The 20,968-nt window shown below is 43.4% G+C and overlaps 1 protein-coding gene and 1 long non-coding RNA gene across 2 annotated transcripts; both read right to left on the bottom strand.

Annotated features, from left to right (window-relative positions):
- Nucleotides 1–8,393: 8,393 nt before the first annotated feature.
- Nucleotides 8,394–13,101, bottom strand: sox4a (SRY-box transcription factor 4a). The gene has a single exon (XM_008421415.3). It carries the CDS (start codon nt 12,660–12,662, stop codon nt 11,562–11,564), a length of 1,101 nt encoding a protein of 366 aa, XP_008419637.2. The 5' UTR covers nt 12,663–13,101; the 3' UTR covers nt 8,394–11,561.
- Nucleotides 13,102–18,701: 5,600 nt separating this feature from the next.
- Nucleotides 18,702–19,920, bottom strand: LOC145553625 (uncharacterized). The gene is made up of 2 exons (XR_014089684.1): nt 19,556–19,920; nt 18,702–19,365 (listed from the first exon to the last, which is right to left on the bottom strand). It is a non-coding gene; the product is annotated as an uncharacterized LOC145553625 (long non-coding RNA).
- Between the last annotated feature and the right edge of the window lie 1,048 nt (nt 19,921–20,968).

Below are 20,968 nucleotides of genomic sequence, written 5' to 3'. Positions count from 1 at the left end.
CAAAACATCCTGCAGCTACAGATGGAATAAACAAGAATCTGAATTCATAAGTAAACTGACTTTTTTTTTTAATGGAAAGTTCACTGCAAGGAATTCAGTCAACAAGTCACGCTCGTTCTGTTTCGTGTCCTGAATCCATGTTCAGCTCCCACTGTGTGCGCACGCAGACGAGCTAGGTGCTAAAACATGACAGCAGTCTGAGGAGATGATGTAATTGAGACTGTGTCACACCAACAGTGACACATTTCCAATTAGATCATCTAAACTCACGCTGCATGTGAGTCGTCTGTCTCATTGACCCGTTTTTGCTTCTCAGGTTTATGAAAAGGTTTTCACACGCATCGCTTCCGTGTCATGTTTTGGAGGTAGACGATCCCTCGGCTGCCCTTAACACAACAGTGTTTACAACGTGTTCTGTTCTCCCAAAACCGGGCTGTACACTCTGCCATGCAGGGCTGTAGAAATGACGATCCGAGCCTCTGCTTTCAGGAGCTCGTTCCTATCTTTTCAAGCATACTACAGTACAACACCTACCACTTCTGACTCAGAAGTCCTCTCTGCTTTGCCAAACTGTTTTAGAACAATGAGTCCTCTATGTGCGGTACAGTGGGCCATGATGTCTGAATACACACTGAGGCCCGATTCTGGCTGTAGGAGGAGTGATACTGTCTCTCGTCTGTCCCACCGCATTCATTAAGCACTAATCGTGAAGGCCTGTTGCTATTTTCCACTGTCTATACTCACGACTTTAACACTCCATGCACCAGCCTAGATAAGTCATTAGGAACTTAATGTGCTCAGTGGGTGAAATGACGAATTAGATCTTGTGCCTTTGGGATCTGTGTAAAGATATATAAATTGGGGTGAAGGTTAAGAAGGTGAAGTTACATAAGGGATAAGGGAAATTCTTTTCTTCGGTTTACTCACTCTTTCCAGAAGTGAGTAACTTAGGGTAACTGGAGAGGATATCTTTATCAATCACCTAATTGGAGTGTTTGGAAAGCCTGCCTTTCAATATTAGTATGATATTAGTATGAAACTGTCTTAATTTGGCTGGTGTACAGCTTGGTTTTTGCATTGTACCTCACAGAAAGTACCCTTTGGGCATCTTCACTTTTAGTCTCATTACAACCATACAGTTCAGCGCTTTTTTATTGGAAGTTTAATGAGATTAACCCAAAAAATATTGAATACATGAGCCGATGACAAAATATTACCGTCTGCAGCCATGAGGAAAGCTAATCGTGGGCTGAAAGCTGCGGGGCCAGAGCAGGAGGAACATCTCCAAAGTTGCGTACCCAAAGAATGTGCTGCCAGTGTTCTGATGAGCTGTGGTACGTCATCAGATGTTCCTTCCACAGCGCGTCTGTGCTACCTTTCGAAAATGCTGGAACAACCTATTGGCAGTTGTGAATGTCCCAGTTAGGTCTTGACATCCAGGTAGTTGCCAAAGAGATTGATATAAATTACTTTCTCTGCGTTACCGATTCATGTAATCGTAATGCAACCACCTCTCTACCACCCCGCATTTACACTGCATGCATCTCCCCTCCACTCTGCTGCACACTTCACCGGTGGAACTGCGCAGCAGAGACATGACTAACAAGCCAAAGTCAACATTTTCCATGAGTTTGTTGAAAAGCAAACAAACACCGTGTGAGCGTAGCATTATTAACATGAACTAAGCCCTCCCGGGTTTGATAAAGTCAAAGTAAATGCGACTTAGATATGGTTTATTCATCTTCATGATGCATTTTTTGATTGACACGACTTACAAGTGTAAGTCGCGTAAATCACTCCAGAGCAACTTATAGTCCTCAAAGTACTGTATTTTTTTCCGATTAAGATCTTCTCATTCTAGGTTGATGTAAAATTCAGTTCTGTTTGGACAGCTTTTTCAATGGTTTCGACCTCAGTGACCTTATGTTTATACACTATGGACATATGACCAACCAATTCACCTCTCTTCTTTGTAAGAAGAGAGGTGAAATGTTAAACCAGAATTATGTCAGAACCTTGTTGATGTCTATAGAAATTGTGCGGTTTCTCTTAAACGTGCAAGTGTACCCAGATGTAAGTGGGTAATGTAGACAGGTAACTTAGCCTGTATGACTAATTCTCAACCTGTGTGGATTAGAAGATTCTGCTTTAAATTCAAACTGTCTGCATGTTGTTTTATTTTTCCAGAGTGGAGTGATGAAAGTTCAAAATTAGAATGGCATTCATGGCAATGATTGGGCTATATAAACTTCTGACTGCCACTGTAAATGTTTTCTGTAGAGGCATCAGGCCTTCGTTGCTTCAGAATAATAATAATAAAAATAAAAAAACATTTGTGAAGAGAAGCTTCATGTTGAAAACAGAGGCAGATGTGATGTTTCCAGCATTCAGGCTGAAGCTGATTAATGATCCTGATTTATTTGCCATTGGATCCGATCGAAGGCAGATGCCAGATGTTAGGTGAATGTCACTTGTCTGCTTTTGTTTTTGTGTCTGTTCAGCGTCTAGAGCTCTGAAAAAGTCAAACAAACCTTCACTTTGGCTCCCCAAACCACTAACTTCTGCACGGTTACTAAATCAACCCTCCCATTGATCACTAAGCCTTCACATGCAGACAGCGTCGACACGGGGATTTATTTGAACTTGCTGTGTTATTGGCAGACTTGGAGATGTATATGGCTGAGGCTGGTGTTTGGAATGTGTGTCATGAAAGGCGGCCTCCCCAAACCACGCTCCCCCCATTAAAGGCCTACGGTGCTGTGCTTGCAGCTGCCTTACATGTTATGATCAGTCGATTTGTGTCAGTCAACAGTTTATCTGCTGATTGGAGTTTAATGGGGGCAGTACCCTGTTTATTCAGCCAGGAACCCCCTCAGGGCAGAGATGTCCAACAGTCTACCCCCCGTACCGCCAGACATCATTTAACCCAGCGCTGACTGCCCACTTTACATGACTCTGCCATAATCTGTCTCTACCCATAGGACATTGGGGGGTAAACCTAACAAACCGTCATTACCGAACGTGCTCTAAAGGCACCACACATATACACACATACACACACAAAACAGGATGACATTGTCCAGATCTCAAGCTGGCCTCAAACCAGAATCTTGCAACACCGTTCCTCACATTCCAACAAACATCGTCGTATTTTACGTATAGTTGCGAGGGGGAAGGAAAAATAATCCGTGGCTTTATTTGTTCACAAAGTGAAATATGTAATGTGCATTTGCACCGAACCGACCTTTAATCTAACAACCATAAATAAAACTTAGTCCACCAGCATGTGATTTAATCTTTGTTTAAACCCACCCAGGTAGCATTGAGCGCTCTGACAACGTCCTCTGAACGTTTCCACGAACGTTTGGCGAACATCAACTGCAAGAGTTCGATGAACGACAAAATGAGACACCATTAAATGTCGGGCGGGATTTTTTTTAAGTTTTTGTAGCAAATTCAAGAAATTTGATCAAAGTTGATGGGAGGATGGACAGTGCTACAGTTCTTTATTTCTATTTGTGAACATTTTCGAAAGAGTTTTATTGTCCTCCCTTTTGCAATTAATTAATATTTTTTTGGCTGCAGTGAACCAACTGGCACCGTGACGTCCAATAAACCAACCTAACAACATTTTATTTATGTAACTCGGCAATGAAAACCAGAAACCTCTCCTCCGAGACAATATCTCTCTTTACTGAGTTGGAAGTCACAGTAAATCGAATTTTTTGGATGTCAGAGCTTCTTTCGTTGAAAAAGTGGAAAACAGAGCCCAGATCAAAGTTGTGTAATCTGAGTTTTACACGGGAAAAGAAACGGCGCTTTCCATCTGTTTGTGATCCCACGTTAACTTTACATCCCACTTCCTCTGCTGCTCATTGAGAGCTGGCAGGGGACGAGACGACTGTTCAGCCTCTCGCCTTCAGCTTGGTTGTTTGCCATCTCTGACGTTCACTTGGATAAAACTGCGTCCACTTCGTTCCATTCACCTGCAACAGGAAGTGGGATCAATAGGAATACGTTCCTACCAGTAAAACAAAAGTGTGGATATTTCCTAAAACTCACATCCTGCGATGATTTTGTGTTCTGCCTTCCACCTCGCTGGCGGCATATTTCTGAAAACAAGTGCTTCAGTAGCAGTCCTTTGGGACATTAAATGCACCCGGGGTGTTCAAAAGGTCGTTCATATGAATTTTATAGGTTTTTCAGTATAAAATTCTATATTATTCTTGTAATATCTCTACAGTGACTCAGTAAATCGGCTCAGCAGTGAGCGCTGATCTCTCAGTTTGCTGCATGTTTGTCTTACTTTACTGCAATATTATGAAGACTTTAATGTCCTGCTGTGCGCTCCATATGGGGTGGAGAAACATATTGGAAAAAGATTGTAACTCGGAAAAAGAGTTACAATATTGGAAAAAGATTGTTTGCAAATGTAACCAGTTTATTTATGACTTAATCTAAATACTGAAAAATAGCAGAGCAAGTGTCTTACAGTGGTTTATGTTTGAACAGCTCCTGTCATAATGATTATTTCCCCTTAAAATGGTTTCTTATATTTAACCTTTAATATGGTTTTGGGGGAAATTCACATGATAGAACAACAAAAAGAAGTTGCAATATTAAGCTTTAATGTATTTTCATAGTGTTAATGATTTATAAAAGATTCTGAATCTTTAATTAACTAAATTTTGCCCATTTTGCTTCTATTCATACCAACTGGAGAGTGTATGTGACCAAAAGCTTTTCACTCTTGCACAGATTCTCAACTGAATTTAGGTCTGGACTTTGACTGGGCCATTCAAACAGATACATATGCTTTGATCCAAACCATTCCATGTTACCTTTGGCTGTTTAGAGGCGATGTACTGCCATACAGTGGCTCGTGAAAGTATTCAAATATGACATTCCACATATTTTATGGCCAGCTAAACACCAGCTCACATGATTCATAGTTGCCCCAGCAACAGATTCTGATATGAATTTCTCGGAAACCCTTTATCTGGAGTGGTATTCAATAAATTAGAAACTGCATTTTGATGAGGCTGCTTGTCAGGTTAAAAGTGCTTTTCACAATAACAGCCGTTAAGCAGGTATTAAACATACTTTTCATTAAGCCAACATTTCTCTATTAAAAATGTTTTTATTGCTTTGATGTAATTTAATTTCAAATGTCATGTTTTCATTAGCTGCAAGCAGAAAATCATCATAATTAACAGAAATGAAGGCTTGAAAACACCAGTCTGTGTGCAATTATTCTATATGATGTGTTTCTCTAAGTGAATAGAGCTACTGAAATAAGTGAACCTTTCAATAATATTATAATTTACCAAATAGGCCTGTGCTGAGATTTTCATACTTAACCATCTGTCTTTTACAAAGAATGTCATAAAAAAAGAAATATACCCAAAGGGAAGTGATTTTGGGGATAGAAGTGCCTTTAGGATTTTAGAGGAAAATAGGCAGACTTGTTCTAAATAATAAAAAGACAGTGATCTCAGCAGAAGATCACACCAGGGACCACTCCTGTCAGCTAAGAACATGGAGTGCAGGCTAGAAATTACACAAACTCACCGAACTTAGGGCGAATTCACACCAGCCATGTTTAGTCCTCTTGCGTAGAATGTCCGGTTCGTTTGGATAGATGTGTGAATACGCAAATGAACAAAGGAGCAAAGTCTGGTCTGCGTCTGGGTTCGGTTGAAGTGAACTTCGGTATGGTTCAAATACATATTGTAAGCCTCAGGCAGCCTGAAGACCGCTCCAAAATCAGGAAGCCAACTATAGCGCAGTGAATTCTGGGTAAACACAACCAAAACAAACGTATGAATCTAGTACTAGTGGAAGAAATGGCTCGTGGTCTTTTGCCAAAGACAAAAGTGAAATCCTGCAACTGCTAAAAACGGACACTACATTTCATAAAAACGGAAGTTGTGCTCGGTGTCTTCTTCAGAAGTTTTCCTGTCGCTTCCTTCTGTGGTTCTTGTTGCAGCGCCTCTACAGGTGAGGAGGGGAACAGGTTTTTCAAACGGCACCAGCTTAAAATGTAATGTATGGAGGAAGTTGCGCTCCATAGGCTATCAGGTGTAAACACTCTCATAGACAATAAAAGGAATGTTTCTGGATCTGAATCTATGCTACAACATAAAGGGTCCAACACTTTGCTTAGCACGGTGCATTTAATAATGTTTCCAGTGAGTGTATAGCCACAAGGTATGATTAGAATCTTGAAGCACAGTGTGGTTAAAAGCTGAACTGACTTCAAATCAACTCTTCTTTTTAATTACTTAATTTATAGTAAATCTGTTATTTTCCTCTGGAGTGAGCACACACACAGGCACGCACACGTGTTGTGTGGGAGCTGTTTTCCTTTTTGGCCTCTATTCCAAGCAGACACCTTGACTTGATCTTGTCAGACTCACTCAGGTTCAGCCAGGACATAAACAAACTGCAGTAATCAGGCATGAAGGTTAAGGGCACCGAGCTCTGACGCGCGTGTCGTTATGTGGGTCAGAGTGGCAGCGTGGCATCCGCGTCCCTTCATTTCCACCGACTCGCAGGACTTTAGAAAACAGGGACACCTCACATGCTCTTTCAAGCCTGATGCGAGGCTTATGGCAGACATGCGGCGGGGGCCGACGTGTCGACTCGTCTTCGGTGCCCGCGCCTCGTCTCTTTCTCATTACCAGGCCCGGGATGTCAGAGGGAAAGTTGGAGAGGAGACGACCCCGGCCTCCTGACAGAGAGCGAACGAGTGAGAGATGGAAATAATTACCAGAGTCTCCTGTGGAATAGGGCGTAAATTGATACACACTAAATACTGTACCTTAGGGGTCCCTCTCTGTGTCTTTCTCGTCAGATGCACGAGACAAATGAACGCATCCAGAAGGAATTAATTGGATTTGGGAGCAGTCTCCTGCACAATCCACCAGGACGGGCAAACATCCTCCCCTCTTTACCCTCTTCTGCCTCCCTTCCCTTCAGAACACACACACGCACACACACACACACACACACCTCCTCCTCCTCCTTTATTCCAGTCATGCCTTGCAGAAATGTCTACCACCCCCTCCCACTCATCCACCCTGCCCTGATGGATCAGTCTGTGTCCCTTTACCACACACGCACACACACGCATACACACACGTATGCACATGAGTGCCATGCTGCTCCCCAGTGGATTGCAACCAGCCTTTCTCTCTCTCCTCTCTCTCCCTTTCTCTCTCTTGGATACAGCGTTTCCATGGCAGCCACGTTTTCTGCACGTGCGGAATCAGACGAGAGGACGAGATGGAAGAAAGAGGCCACTCCTATCGATTCACTGGCTGGCTATTGATTGGCAGTCTGCTGCGGCGGCTTACTAACGGTGAAGCACTCCCATGCATTCATATCTCACACGCGCTTGGCAGAACGTAAACAAATGACATCATATGCGCACGAGAAAAAAAAAGGGAACAATGTATGTCTTCTTTCGACGGGCATCTTTTAGCTTAGGTATTTCTTATCAGTGGGTGAACGTTAGTAATGTGAAAAACAGCAAATAGGTAGATAGGTATCTAGCTTACTAGCTAGTTAGACAGCAAGCTGGTTAGACAGCTGGCTAGTTACTAGCTAGTTAGCTAGCTAGATAGATATATATTCATTTGAAAAATTTACTTGAATGCAGGCCCAAAGCACCTCCACCTTACTTACCAGTGCATAAAAGGTGTTTTTATTTTAATTTATTCTCTATTTCACAACCTTCAGTGTTGTCACAAGACTAAGTATTAATGTCATCTGTCCAAAGCTCACACTTCCAGACAAATGTCCTGGTAGTAGGACAAAAAAAAAAGTTTATTTCTTCTTTACTTTTAAATATTTTGGTGACTATAGTGGAATTTTTGTTATGGAAACTTGGGAATCCCAAGATGCTACTGTTTGAACAAATGGCGTCCCGAACTAGAATTTGTTTTAGGGTCCTTCAAAACGTGTTTTGCAATGAAAAGAAAGCTTTTTCTTTTAGCTTTGCTTAGAAACTAAGAGAAAAATAAATGTGTTTTTTTTTTCTACCAAACTAAAACTAAGATAGATAAACAGTCTACATCTAGAGCTTTTAATGCTAAACTCAATCCATGATGGTCCTAACATTATAATAAGCTAATAATGTGATGTGATATATAGCTTTAGGTTACAACTCGCATGTTTTGTTTTTAGTTTTGGCCAGAAAATTAGACATAAATAACTTAGAAATAACTTAACACTCAAAATAAATTGAGTGTTCATGCTGTCCCCAGAGGATGAACACCCTGGGTGGAAGGCCACACTGTCATATCAAAAATGGCACCTTTTTTCTTTTTTTTTTTTACAGTTTTCAAATATTCAAGAAGCAAAGTTAAAGGAAAACAACTTGAGGAGCATTCCACTTTCAGTTCCAGCTGATTTTATTTCCTTCTCGGAAGAAAAAAAAAATTAAAAAAAGACAATCTGTACAGAGGTCTGAGAGGCAGTGATTGACCCAAATGTTGGCTGGTTTTTGAGCAAAAGACATCAAATGATCTTGGCTGAAATGGACAAAACATGATCAAACACAACATATTGCACAAATGGGAAAGAAAAAGAAAAAAAGGGCAATAGAATTTTTTTTCCTTTCTTTTTTTTTTCTTTTTTTAAAGGAAACTCCTGGACCACAATCATCTTCCACCAAAGATGGCCGTCCTAGTGCCTGTCGTTGATCATCATACATAAAAACACACAATCTTTGCTTATAGTACAGTCAGTTTACATAAATATCTTCATGTTATTCTTTTAAAAATCTTAAACACAACAGCTATAGCTACATATACCTGAATCTGAAATACAAATGCTATTTGCCATGCCATAATATAAAAAAACAAACAAACAAACAAAAATAAACAAATAGCCTGCTATACGTAGCCAACAGGTACAGAAAAAGGTTAAATACTATTTTTTGATGCAATTTGCGCAATAACAGATGAAGCACTTCAAAAACATTTCCTCCTCCCTCCAAAGTCTAGGCAAAAGTGGAATGAGTCCAGTGGTTCAAATAAAACTTATCTCCATATATATTAAAAAAAACAAACAAAGCACACAGAGGTATTAGCTCTATCCAAACAGTGACTCTTATCTGGGATCTTTCACTTTGAGACTTCAGGTTTGAGTGTGTTTTGAGTGCGTGTGGACTGGAAAACCCAGTCAGGAGGAGCCTCGGCGGCGCTTTGTTTACTCGGCTGGTGAAGCTGGAGTCACTGTGCCATTTAAGAAGCATGTGGGTAAATACTGTAAACACTGTGTGAGGTCAGATTGTGCCCCCTCTGCACGTCCAAACCACCAATGTAGATGCGAACAACAATGCTGCAGGGCTGCCCCCTTTTATAGATTTTGTACAAAAATACAAGTAGAAAATCATGACACACTGAAAATCTCTTTGAAAGTGAGAGGAGTTGGACACTGGGTTTTTTGTGTGTGTGTGTGTTATTTTTTTTCTTTTTTTTTTTTTTTTGTTAAATAAGATACACTTCTTAGCCCTTCCGCCGCTGGATATACAGACAGGTGTGTGTGTGTGTGTGTGTGTGCGCACAAACACAAACGAGACCTGTACGAGAACAATACTTCTATGTATAAAAAAGTTTGGCCAGTATAAATACATCAATATATATAGTAATATATGTACGGAGCCGGCCTAAGGCATGAGCGGTATGTGGGTTGCTTGGTGCCCCCTGCTGGCTGGGGGTCCCAAAAAAAAAATACCACTATGTGATGAAATTTTATAGAACAGCTTAAAAAATGTGCTTGTTGTAAAGGCAATACAAACATGACATCGATTTATGGTTTGTAAAATATTGTTTGTGTGAACCGCTTGGAAATTTTTGGGACTTTTTTTCTTTACTCTTTGCCCAGCTCTTATAAACAAAAATGTGATATTCTATATTAAAATTAAATTACTTAATGAGTTATCTACAACAGGTGAAACCCAGTGTTTATATATAAAACAGAACTGTGTCTTTAAGAAACTCTTTGTTGGCTTACTAGCTAACTTTAAAACCAGTTTGAGAACAAATACTGAGGAAAAAAAGCATCAAGCACAGACAATATGAAAGAGACCTGCTGTTGTAGTTGGTGAGCAAATGACCTCAACAGGAAGTGGGCCCCCTATTAAATTCTGCCCAGGGCCCAATATAACCTTGGACCGGCTCTGTACATATTTGGAAAGAATATCTGACACAAGAACTACAAAGTTGAAGCACTAGGCAGAGAGAAAGCGCAGAACATTGGTCCTGAATTGTGCACTGAGTGTTTTTTTTTTTTTTTGTTTAAAAAAGTTTCTGAAGTTTAAAGTCAGTCTTTGTTTTAAATCCTGCCGTTGAGAGAGAAGCTGGTGATAGTGAATTGTGTCCTATGCGCACACAAAATGCGTAGTTACGCAGCAAAGACAAACAATTTTTTTATTTTACGCATTAAATAAGAAAATTCCTCCTCTTCTTGGAGGGCATGCGTGTTCATACTACAAATATTGAGTTTTGAGGAGGAGAAAAATGTCCTGAACTTAATGGTCAGTGTGGATTGGCTATATCTTAGAAAACACAACCAAACACGAGAGCTCTCCAAGTGTTTCAAAAAAGAAAAAGAAAACGAAAGAAAAAAAAAAAAAATCTTATCATGACTCAAAAAGTTCAGTCTCAGTCCTCATCCTGCATGGAATGAGTTAAACATCTGCAGCTCCTCTGCTTACATTCACTCCTCCTCAATAGGGAGGGTCAAAAGTGCCACAATCCAATAAATAAATACATTTTCTAAATAAATATTATATACATGATAATTTTAAGAATGCCATGATAAATACATTAAATAAATAACATAAATACCTTCAAAGATGAATGTTGCACCAATAATTAAAAACTCTCAATAATTAAAACTTAAATACATGTTTTCAAACGTTACACGTTTATGTCACTGTAATCATTTAAACTGTGACTATAACTTGCCAGCTGAAATCGGATTGTTTACCTTGCGCAACAGCTCAACTGCCGACCAATCATTTTGCCTAAAGCAGTGTTAACCCCGCCTACTGACTGTTGGGTGAGGCTGACACACAAGGTTGTGAATGGATTACAAATACCTGAACTATAAGTGGTTTAAGAAAACAGATTTTAATGCTTTTATACATTTAAATGATTTACTGAAACAATTTAATATACCATAGATGCAGTTACCAACTTATTTAATGTATCTATTTTTATTGTTTAAAAATGATCACATATATAGATATTTATTTACCAACTTACTTATGTATTGAATTGTGGCACGTTTGACATTCCATACCTCCTCCCTCCAAATGCAAACTAAGCATTTCCTCCAGTCAAGCGCCACTGAGCGCTGTCCAAGTCTGAGCGGCGCATACCTGGGCTTCACCGCGCACGCAGGCCACCTCTTTCTTTTTCTTTCCTTTATTCACTCTTATTTATTAAAAAGTGAAAAAAATGGCGGAAATCTTCTTATCTAGACGCACAGGCTTGTCTTGTAGAGGGATAGAAGAGTTCATACGTGGGAGGGAAGAAGGGGCTGATTCAGTAGGTGAACACCAGGTTGGAGATGGTGGACTCCAGCCACTCTCCTGAGATCATCTCGGTGACCTCCGGAGTGCAGTAGTCGGAGAAGTCGAAGTGGGATCCCGCCCCGCACTCCCCGAAGCCCCAGTCTAAGTCCCGGTCCAGCTCCGCGTCGGAGAAGCCCATCCCGCCCAGAGAGGTGCTCTCGAAGCCGGGGCTTGGGTTCAGGTCGAGCCGCTCGTCTTCGAACTCCTCGTCCGACGACGCGGAGGACACGGAGGAGGACGAGTGCGAGGCGGACGGCGTCGGGGAGGAGGCGCGGGCGTACCTGAGGCGCGCGGTGGAGCCGGGGCTGTGCTCCTCGTACAGGCTGAGCGGGTCGCTGGACTCAGCCGAGCTGCTCAGGGTGGGACTGGCCGGGACGCCCACGGAGGGAGGCCCGCTCTCCAGGCTGCCCGTCCCGCCGAACACGTGGGCGCGCCTCGCCTCTCCCGAACCTGAGCGCTTCTCCGGGATCTGCCTGGCCCCGGACGCCGACCTGGATTTCAACACCGCGGAGGCGTACTCTTGCGCCGCAGCGCTCTTGCTGCTCCCCTGTTTCAGCGTCCTGCTCGCGGATTTGGACGCGGGGCTCCTCTTACCACCGCCGCCGGCTTTGGCGCCGCGCTCCCCGCTCTTCTCCCCGCGCTCCGCCTGCTTGCCCGCCGCGCTCCCGGACTTGACCTTCTTCCTGGGTCGGTACTTGTAGTCCGGGTAGTCGGCCATGTGCTTGAGCCGCAGCCTCTCCGCCTCGCGGATGAACGGGATCTTGTCCGTGTCCTTCAGCAGCTTCCAGCGCTTCCCCAGCCGCTTGGAGATCTCGGCGTTGTGCATGTCCGGGGACTGCTCCATGATCTTCCTCCTCTCGATTTGGGACCACACCATGAACGCGTTCATGGGTCTCTTGATGTGGCCGGTCGGAGTTTTGCACCACGCCAGGTCGCTGCGCTCCCGGGAGGAAGGGGAGCCCTCCGGGACCGGAGAGGCGTCCATCTCCAGGTCCATGTCTCCCGTGTCCGTGGAGTCCCCGCCGGGGGAGTGAGCGTGGGTGCTCTCTGCGTGGCTCATGTGCTGCACCATCTCCTCCTCCAAACAGTCTGGAAGCGCTCAGTCAGTAACAAAGTTTATGCGCGAAGAAGAGATGGAGGGAAAATAAAAAAATAAAAAAATCTCCTCAGCTATGAGTTGGAAGCAAATCTTAAGAAATAAAAGTTCATCCAAGTTTCTTCTGTCTTTCTTTAGAGTTCACTCCGTTTTGCTTCAAGGGACTTCGAGTGTCTGAACTTTTGCCGGTGCGCCTCCCGGATCAGCTCTCAACTGCCGGTGCGGCTGAAAATTCTCCCTGCGAGGCTCAACAGACGCCGTTGCGAGTCTCCTATGTGAGCCCGGCTGTCTACAGCGCAGCTTGTCTGTGCGGTTGAGGAACCATGTGGTTGAATGGAGCAGCTGCGCTTTCTCATAGTCTCCCTGTTTCCCGTGCGCACTGTGATATTACTGTAAACACAACAACGCCGACCTCATCGTTTTATACCCTCCTTTCGAGGCGCAGGAGCCAATCGGCGCCTGTCTCCATCCTGGTTTTTCACTCAAACCACTCCCACTCGACGCCCATTGGCTGAATAATAATAATAATAATAAAAAAAACCCGGCTAATAATAATAATAATGTGCAATGAGGATCCGTGTGTCTGACCTCATTCCTGTCAGACTCCACTGGAAGAAAAGAACCAAGTCAGACTGTGAGCGTCTCGATCTATACGTTTCTGTTCTCCCAGGGAACACACTGTACAGAGAAAAACAGCAGCAACAACAAAAACACAAGGCTGTTAGAGCTGAAGAGGTACGTGTTTAGAGAAATGAATGCGACTTCATTTAGAAACTTTATAAAAATGCACTGATTAAGCAATAGCAGGGTTGTTCAAACAGAGGTTCAGCTGATTGGGTCAGTGGTTGTCCTGACCTTCTGGCCTGACTCCAGCGAGAGCTTATTGAGGCAACAGCTCAGGGTGGTGAAGTTTGAAGGGGCGACTAAAATAGGTTGAAAATGTATGTATTTTAATGAATGAGAAGATTTTTTCTTCATTTGTGTTTTAGAAGTTATTGAAGAAGAGTGAGTCCGTAACTTTAGGAGGTTTATTAAGTAGCTAGATTCTCATGCAGGAACCTAAAATCTGTAAGCTTGCTCTAGATTTTATGCAAGTCAGATGTAATAACAACTTGATTTTAGTGTATTTCTTTAACATCAATGTCTGTCTGGTACAGTTATTAGGCCCTGGCCATACCTCAGGGGCCCAATAAATTAACTTCTCTTCTGCCTTTGCTGTACCATCCCAATAAATAGCAGCGGCTACTCGTTAGCCACCAATTAAGAACCATTATGGAGCTGCCCTCTACTATTTACAGTAATTTTACTCAAATAAATCAGTGAGGTTCTAACTATTATACTTCACACTAACATATATTGGACATATGGAACATTAATGGAAAGTTATCAAGATGCATTTAGAATTTTTCAATCCAGAATAATTTTTCCCATTTGCGTTCGGAACCTACAAGCTGATCCGTATCTGATGCACCAGATTAACACGGACCGTTACCGTGACTGTTTGTAAGCTAAAAGTCATGTTAGCTAACTTGACGGTAAGCTAACAGTCACGTAACCTTATGATTGTTTCTCTTCCCAAATTTCCCCTAAGTAGCTATAATAGTAATGGGCTTATATGGAAGTGGGGCCCCAGATGATGATCCCTAGTCGGGGCCTCCACCTCTCTGATGTCCTGTTTGGCAGTAGAATCAAGATTATCTTCATATTTTCTTTCACGAAGTAACCTGATTTGACCTCAATGATGAAGACAGGCAAAAATAAAAACACTTTTTGTTTTATTAAGATATAAAACATTACTGAAATAATAGTACACCTTTAAAAATCCATTCTAGCCAGGCGGCACGTTGCATGTAAAACCTTTTCCCTGACAACAGCAGCTCAGATGTGAAGTTCCTTGGCAACAACTCCCTCGGGGTGCTGGTTTGACATTAGCATTAGCGCTGTCGCTAAACTAGTCAAACCAGGATTCACAATCGCATTCCTGTCCAACACGGAGGAGTTCTCAGATACAAGTCTTGGGACAGCTTTTAGGTTTAACTGGGTTCATATAGTCACATATAACCATCATGGCCTCCTTACAGCTCACAAAGAAAAACAACAGTGTCTTCAGTGACTTTCTTAATAAAAAAAAAAAGTGATCAGTTACCAAAATAATAAATTTTAACCTGTAAAAAAATGTTTTTAGGCAGACATGTTTGATTAAAATGAAAGAATTGTTATTCTTAATACACCTTAGGCACCAATATCCCTTTTTTATATACATCTATATATTCTAACATCCTGGTCCTCCTCTACAGTTCACAGGGCTATACTTGGAACCACATTAGTTTCATGTGGATGAAGGCCAGCTAAAATTAGATTGTGTGTCATGCGTGGCGGCTGAGAAAATGCTGAGAAAACACAAAGGAGGAGGCCACAACATGTTGCGTCAGTCAGGCTTGCCGTAGTGTTTCAGCACGGGGCGAGCCCACCCAAACGTGAGCCGCCCATCGTGTTATTTGACAAACTGTTACGACACCGCCGCGCGTAGTGACATCACAGATGGCATCTTAGGCGGGGGTTTAGAGGGACGGCGTGGCTGTGGGTCGATTTCATTTACTCTCCACATGTCGCTACATTGTGGTGAACCAGATATATGGAAAGTAATTGTTACATTTAATCTTTAAAAAAAAAAAAAAAGCCTTCAGTCCTGCTGCAGCTTCCAGCTCATCTCTTTATGTTAACATGCCAGTGTCATGTGAGATCATATTACAGCCTGAGTCGCTAGATGTCAGGCTAGAGCCAAATGGAGCAGGCATTAAATGTGTGTGTGTGTGTGTGTACATGCGTGAATGTGTGTTAACGTCTCTGTCTTGTGATCGGCTACTTCTCTGCAAGTCTTGCTCTGATTCTGCAACATCACTGACAGCCAGAGTTTCTGAGGTTTACAACAGCTGCCTGGTAGTCGGGGGGGGTGGGGGGGGGAACTACAATGAATGCGCAAAAAAAAAAAACACAAGAAACTCTTAACAAACGCACAATCAACCCTGTGATCACATAGATCAAACACAGTATTAATAATGAACTTCTTCCCCCTGCTATATATCTGTGGCTTGCCCCAATTACAAGCATGCACCTGCTCCTGGATTAGCTTGTTATCTCTATTAGTCCTCTTCAGACACGCGTGCACGGCGGTGTGCTTGCGCGAGGGTTTGTTTAAACAGGTGTACTGGGTGTACCTGTAATCTTATCTGATGTGTGAGAAGCAGCTGTCAGGTAGCTTTCCACCAGCAGATGCACTGCCGGTGTTCTGCTGCGGAGCCCCTGCTCCCTGCGGCCCTCGTCGGGCCGGTCCCGATGCTCCGCCTGACCCGTGTGTTTACCTCAAACTACGCCTGCCTCCTCCTTTGTCTGGGCTCTGTTGATGCCTAAGGGGACGGTGTCACTGTGAGGGAGGCCGGCGTGAACAGAGCGGATCAGCAGGAAGTGGGGAGCTGAAGAGGCGACGGCGATAGGGGCACTTCCATTTTCAAATTGCATTGCGACTGTGGCGAATTTGGAAATTGGTACATTAAAAGCAGAATTGTGCATTTTCTTTAAGTGATGGTCTGTCAAAAACATTTAAGAAATTTACTATCTTACACTCTTGGTGTCTACATTTATAATAAATCCAGATTATTTGGCCTTTGGGGCTAAAGACAATTAAGACCAATTCAATTTTATGAACCTTCATAACTGCGTATTGTTCGTTTAAAAGAAACAACAACTTATATGTATTTACATGGTAAATAGAGGTAGGAGGCATTGCGTCACCAAGTATCTTCCTGTCTGAAACAAGTTCTAAGTGCGAAACATTTAAATAGTTCTGCACAGAGTACAGCTCTAATAGACATCAGACATCCATCAGATATTTACTCTGACAGAAGATGCTTTGCATGTTCAACATCAATTTCCAGTGTAAATATTAGGCGTCGGTTTAAATAACCCAATTCAACTGTGATGATAGTGGCAGAAAGTTTGCTCAATCTGCTGTTACTTTAAATCAGCTGTGCGTCACTTTGGTCGTGGCCCTTCCTGATTAGTTAGCTTCAGAACTAACTAATCTGGATCGATTTAAACAAATGGCTGCTTGTTATTACTTTTTAAGATGACTTTACTTGAAACTCTCCCAACATTGTTAACTCTAATCTACAATTTCTTTGCATGTGAAAAGAAGGGAATCGTTTGTTTAAGATGCTTAATATGCAGTTTTTTTAATAAAGCAAATATGAATGTCTAATATGTATTTGACCCTCAAGAAACCTGAGTGTTTAATGAGAAAGCAGCATGTGCCTCTTCATGGGGAGAGAGAGGGGGGCTTGTAGTTTATTATAAGTCGGGTTTTCACGACCGTGCAGGGAGCAGAGAGGGAAAAAAAAAAAATCAGAAACAGGCGAGGGAGTCATCCCGGCGTGTCGTAAAACGCGAGTTATGAGATTAGGAGCCTGGAGAGCGAGGGAGAAAAAGAGTCCATATGTCAGTGAACGGAGGTTCTCGTTGCCATGGACTCGCCCTTCTTCAACCGCCTCAAGAGTGACGCGCCGCTCTGACCTGGCCGCCCGTCATCCCGAGAGGTTGCGCACAACGAGGCCCTTTGTGCCTCGCGTGTACGCTGGGCCTTAACTGACTTGGAGCTTTTCCAAGAGTTTGAAAACCAATGGGAAGTTCCCTACACCCTGCAGTTAAACAGAAAAACTGACGACTAAGCAATGATTTGCATATACACACACACACACACACATAGACACACTCGTGCGCGCGCACACTTTTATCGCCGTGCCTGTGACTCATCCACAGGCAGTCTGTCCCCTCTGTGTTTTGTGTGAATGTGGCAGACAGTACAGGTGGCCGTCTCACCATATCACCCACCTACTGCTGTCCCTGCCCTTATACAACAGCACCAGAAACTGGAGCTATTTTTGAGCTGCAAACAAGACATGCAGTAATACTTCCCCATGCTTCTCTTATCACAAAAAAAAGGGGATGAAGACATTAGGGAACTGACTTTCTTCCTTCTTTAGCAACTTTTTCAAATAAAAGTAACCCTATACTTCAATATGATCTACTGTTCCACAAATGTCTTCAGTTTAATCCCGTTGTAGGAACTTTTTAAACTTTGTTTTGCCTTATTTTTGCCATTTCTGTCACTCCACAGTTTGGACACAGTTTTCAGCTTTCTTCAGACCTTCCCTTCCTCTTTCTAGGACTCAGTCCTTCCTTCTTCTCCTAAAATAAAAGAGAAACGTCACAATAAAACACAGAGAAACAAATCAAGTCAACACATGTAAGGTAAACTAAAAGATGATGGGCAGCGAGCGGCGAAAGAAAGGGTACAAACGATGAACCGCAAACAGTTTCGTCCAAGAAGTTCTCGCTCGTATTCCGCAAGAACTCGAAACAGAAAACGGGGACGACGCCGCCGCGTGGAGTCCGATACGGGCAAGAGGATGAGGTGTGGTCGGGTGGCGACGCCACGCCCCAGGAATTCCTCCCCATTCCCAAAAAAATAAAAAATAAGAGTAGCAACAGATTCTGACGCAGCAGGTCACACGGTTGCCATGTCACGCCGAAGCACACGAACGCCTAAAAAACACACACTGAAAGTTGCGGGGCTGTTACACAGCGTCACTGAAGTACAGGAGTACCACCGCAGGACCCTGAGATGCTGCGGAGACAAATCGAGAGCACAGACAGACACACGGAAACTCCCTCAGAACACACACACTCCAGTCAGACAGCCTCGCAGCAGCTGCACTCTGAAACATTGTTCGTTTTTTTTTTGTTTTCTTTTATGGGCATTGTCTAAAAACCAGAGAAGGGAGACGACGGAGCAGGGTTTGGAAAGCAGAAGTCTTTACGCTCTACGGAGGACGCCGGAGGAGACTTTGGACGTTCAGCCTTTTTTTGGGGGGCACGGGACATCTGCCGAACGGGGACACGGTACGGAGAGACACGGAGAAGAACGTATACTGTATGAGACGAAAGAGCGAACGCCACACTTCTCTTCGTCCTGGAGTTTGGATTTTGGTCGCTGGGTTTTGTCTTCCTTTGCAAAAAAAAAAAAAACTGAAAAGAAAAGAAAAGAAAAAAAAAAGAAAAACGGCGACGACTGCGGATGCAACCGTACAGGATCTGGGGAAGAAACATAATGGCTTCGTGATGATTAGGTTAGAGTCTGAATGTGGATGGGATGGAAGGCGGTATGAGAGCAGGGCATTGAAGGTGTGTGTGTTGGAAGAAGAGGGGGTACGATGGCGTCACATGAACGTTTTACCAGAAAACCTCTCGGAGCGACGACTTTAATGCCGATCTCCTCTCGACCTGCTCTGTCTGCACCGTCACTCTGCCTCTCCATCTCATTCATTTGCATCTGCAGCACACATGCAAATAACATATTCTGGCTAAGCTTCTCAAAAGTAAACATACAACCCTCCCCTGACACCCCCTTCGCCCTTGTGGATGGCGCATCCTCCTGCGGGGCACGTCGGGGTCAGTCGGCGCCGGTTCTTGTCCTCCGGTAGCCTGGAGAAAGTCGCAGCTGAGGGCGCGAAGGCGGAGATGGCTCTGATGCTCTCTGCAGCTCCAGACAGGCTCCAGACGCACTGACCTACATCCGCCTCAGTCAGACGGAGAGACGGGGAGAGAGAGAGAGAGAGAGAGACTGAGAAAGGAGGAGAGAGATGAGGTGGTGGGGTGGGGAGGGAGGCAGGAGAGGATGGGTGGGAATGATGAGGAGATGGTTGAGCAGGCAAACTGGTTGGGAGGCTTGGTTGCACATTTATCGAAACGACAAAAAAAGGAAGGCAATATCTGAGGAGGAGGATTAAGTAGAGCATTTTTTTATAACCGACCTTTTTCATTTGATCGCATTTCGTCCTCACTTTTTTCTTTTTTCTTTTTCCTAATCTGTATCCTCGCCTCACTTCTACCCTCTGCTCCTGGCTCATCCTGCCTTCGTCTGTCAGTTCGGTTTGATTTCCATCACGCGCCATCCGAAACGTCTCTCACTGTGGGAGGATTAGTTCGTCTCTGGCTGCCTGCTTATCAGTCTGCTCTGGCTTTTGGCTATGGGGGTGGGGGGATGAGATGAGGCGGAGGAGTAGGAGGAGAGGGAGGAGAGAAGGTGTGTGTTTGTGGAGGAAAGGTTTCGGCGTGTCTCGCAGCGTAGTTGTTGCGTCTGCGGATGCTCTGTGCTGCAGTCTTCTACCGCAGTTTAGATTTCCTACCAAAGCAAAGGCTTTACTGCTTGTGATGTCCTTGATTGCATTGACTGACTGCTTTCCTCGTGCGCCGGATCATTTCTCCCAAGTGCCTGAATTGACACTTAACACGGATCAATACTAATAGAGAAACAAATACATCAGGCTAATGTTCCCGTGGCTCCTCGGAGACCTTGTGTGGTATCGGAACACTGTCTCTAAAGAAACATGATGTATTCGTCCTGAGGTGAACATGTATTGCTTCTGTGAGGGTTGGAGAACAAAGGCACTTCATCACAAGCTACAATAAAACCCAGCAGTGTTTGTCCGTCTGTCTTTTTAATGCCACTGACTCAATAAGACGCCGTCTGAAGACGTTCTGGGCGTCTAAAGCTCTGGTCCAGATTGCCTTCTGAAACTTTCTGTCCCTTACAGCAGGTTTCCAGTTCATCTACTATAAAGACTAAGTCCACTCATGCATAGTAGGAGAAAGAGTTTCCTTCAGACAGATTTAATCTGTCAGAAATGTATGGAATTGAATTTAAATTTGTCTGTATGATTACGCTGGATTGATCTGATTATGCACTTGCCATCCACTTTATGTAGTACACCTTGTTATTCTTGGGTCTGTCCCTCTGGCCGTCGCCTACCTACACAAGTCCAGTTGGTTCTCATCCTTGGCCAAGAGGAAGTTTTCACCATTGTCCAAACTTGGTGAGCCTGCGTGGCCTCAGTGGACAGGATCGTGACCTGGTTGGGTCTCCTGCTGGTTTAGTCAATCTCCTTCAAGGACAAACGGTTGTAATGATTAGTTATTTGAACTACCATTGTATTCACTGTCTTGTTACTCTTTTTACTTTTCTCTTTTAGCGCCAACAACGTCAAGGTCACTTAAATCTCTTTCTGATCCTCAAAGTGTACCGGCAAAAATGGACGTTGAGAGTGAATCTGAACGTTTTTACCTTGTAAATTGCTTTGCTGTGACAATTGTCGTAAATTGCTTTTACTTGAATAAACTGAAAGAAACTAAACTGCTAACCCTTTTTTTCCCTGAATTCACCAATG

This window comes from Poecilia reticulata, chromosome 11, assembly GCF_904066995.2.
Source record: "Poecilia reticulata chromosome 11, P_reticulata-male-v2, whole genome shotgun sequence".
Lineage (NCBI taxonomy): Eukaryota > Metazoa > Chordata > Actinopteri > Cyprinodontiformes > Poeciliidae > Poecilia > Poecilia reticulata.
The sequence above is the reverse complement of the archived record's forward strand: the minus strand, read 5'-3'. Positions and strand labels throughout refer to the sequence as shown.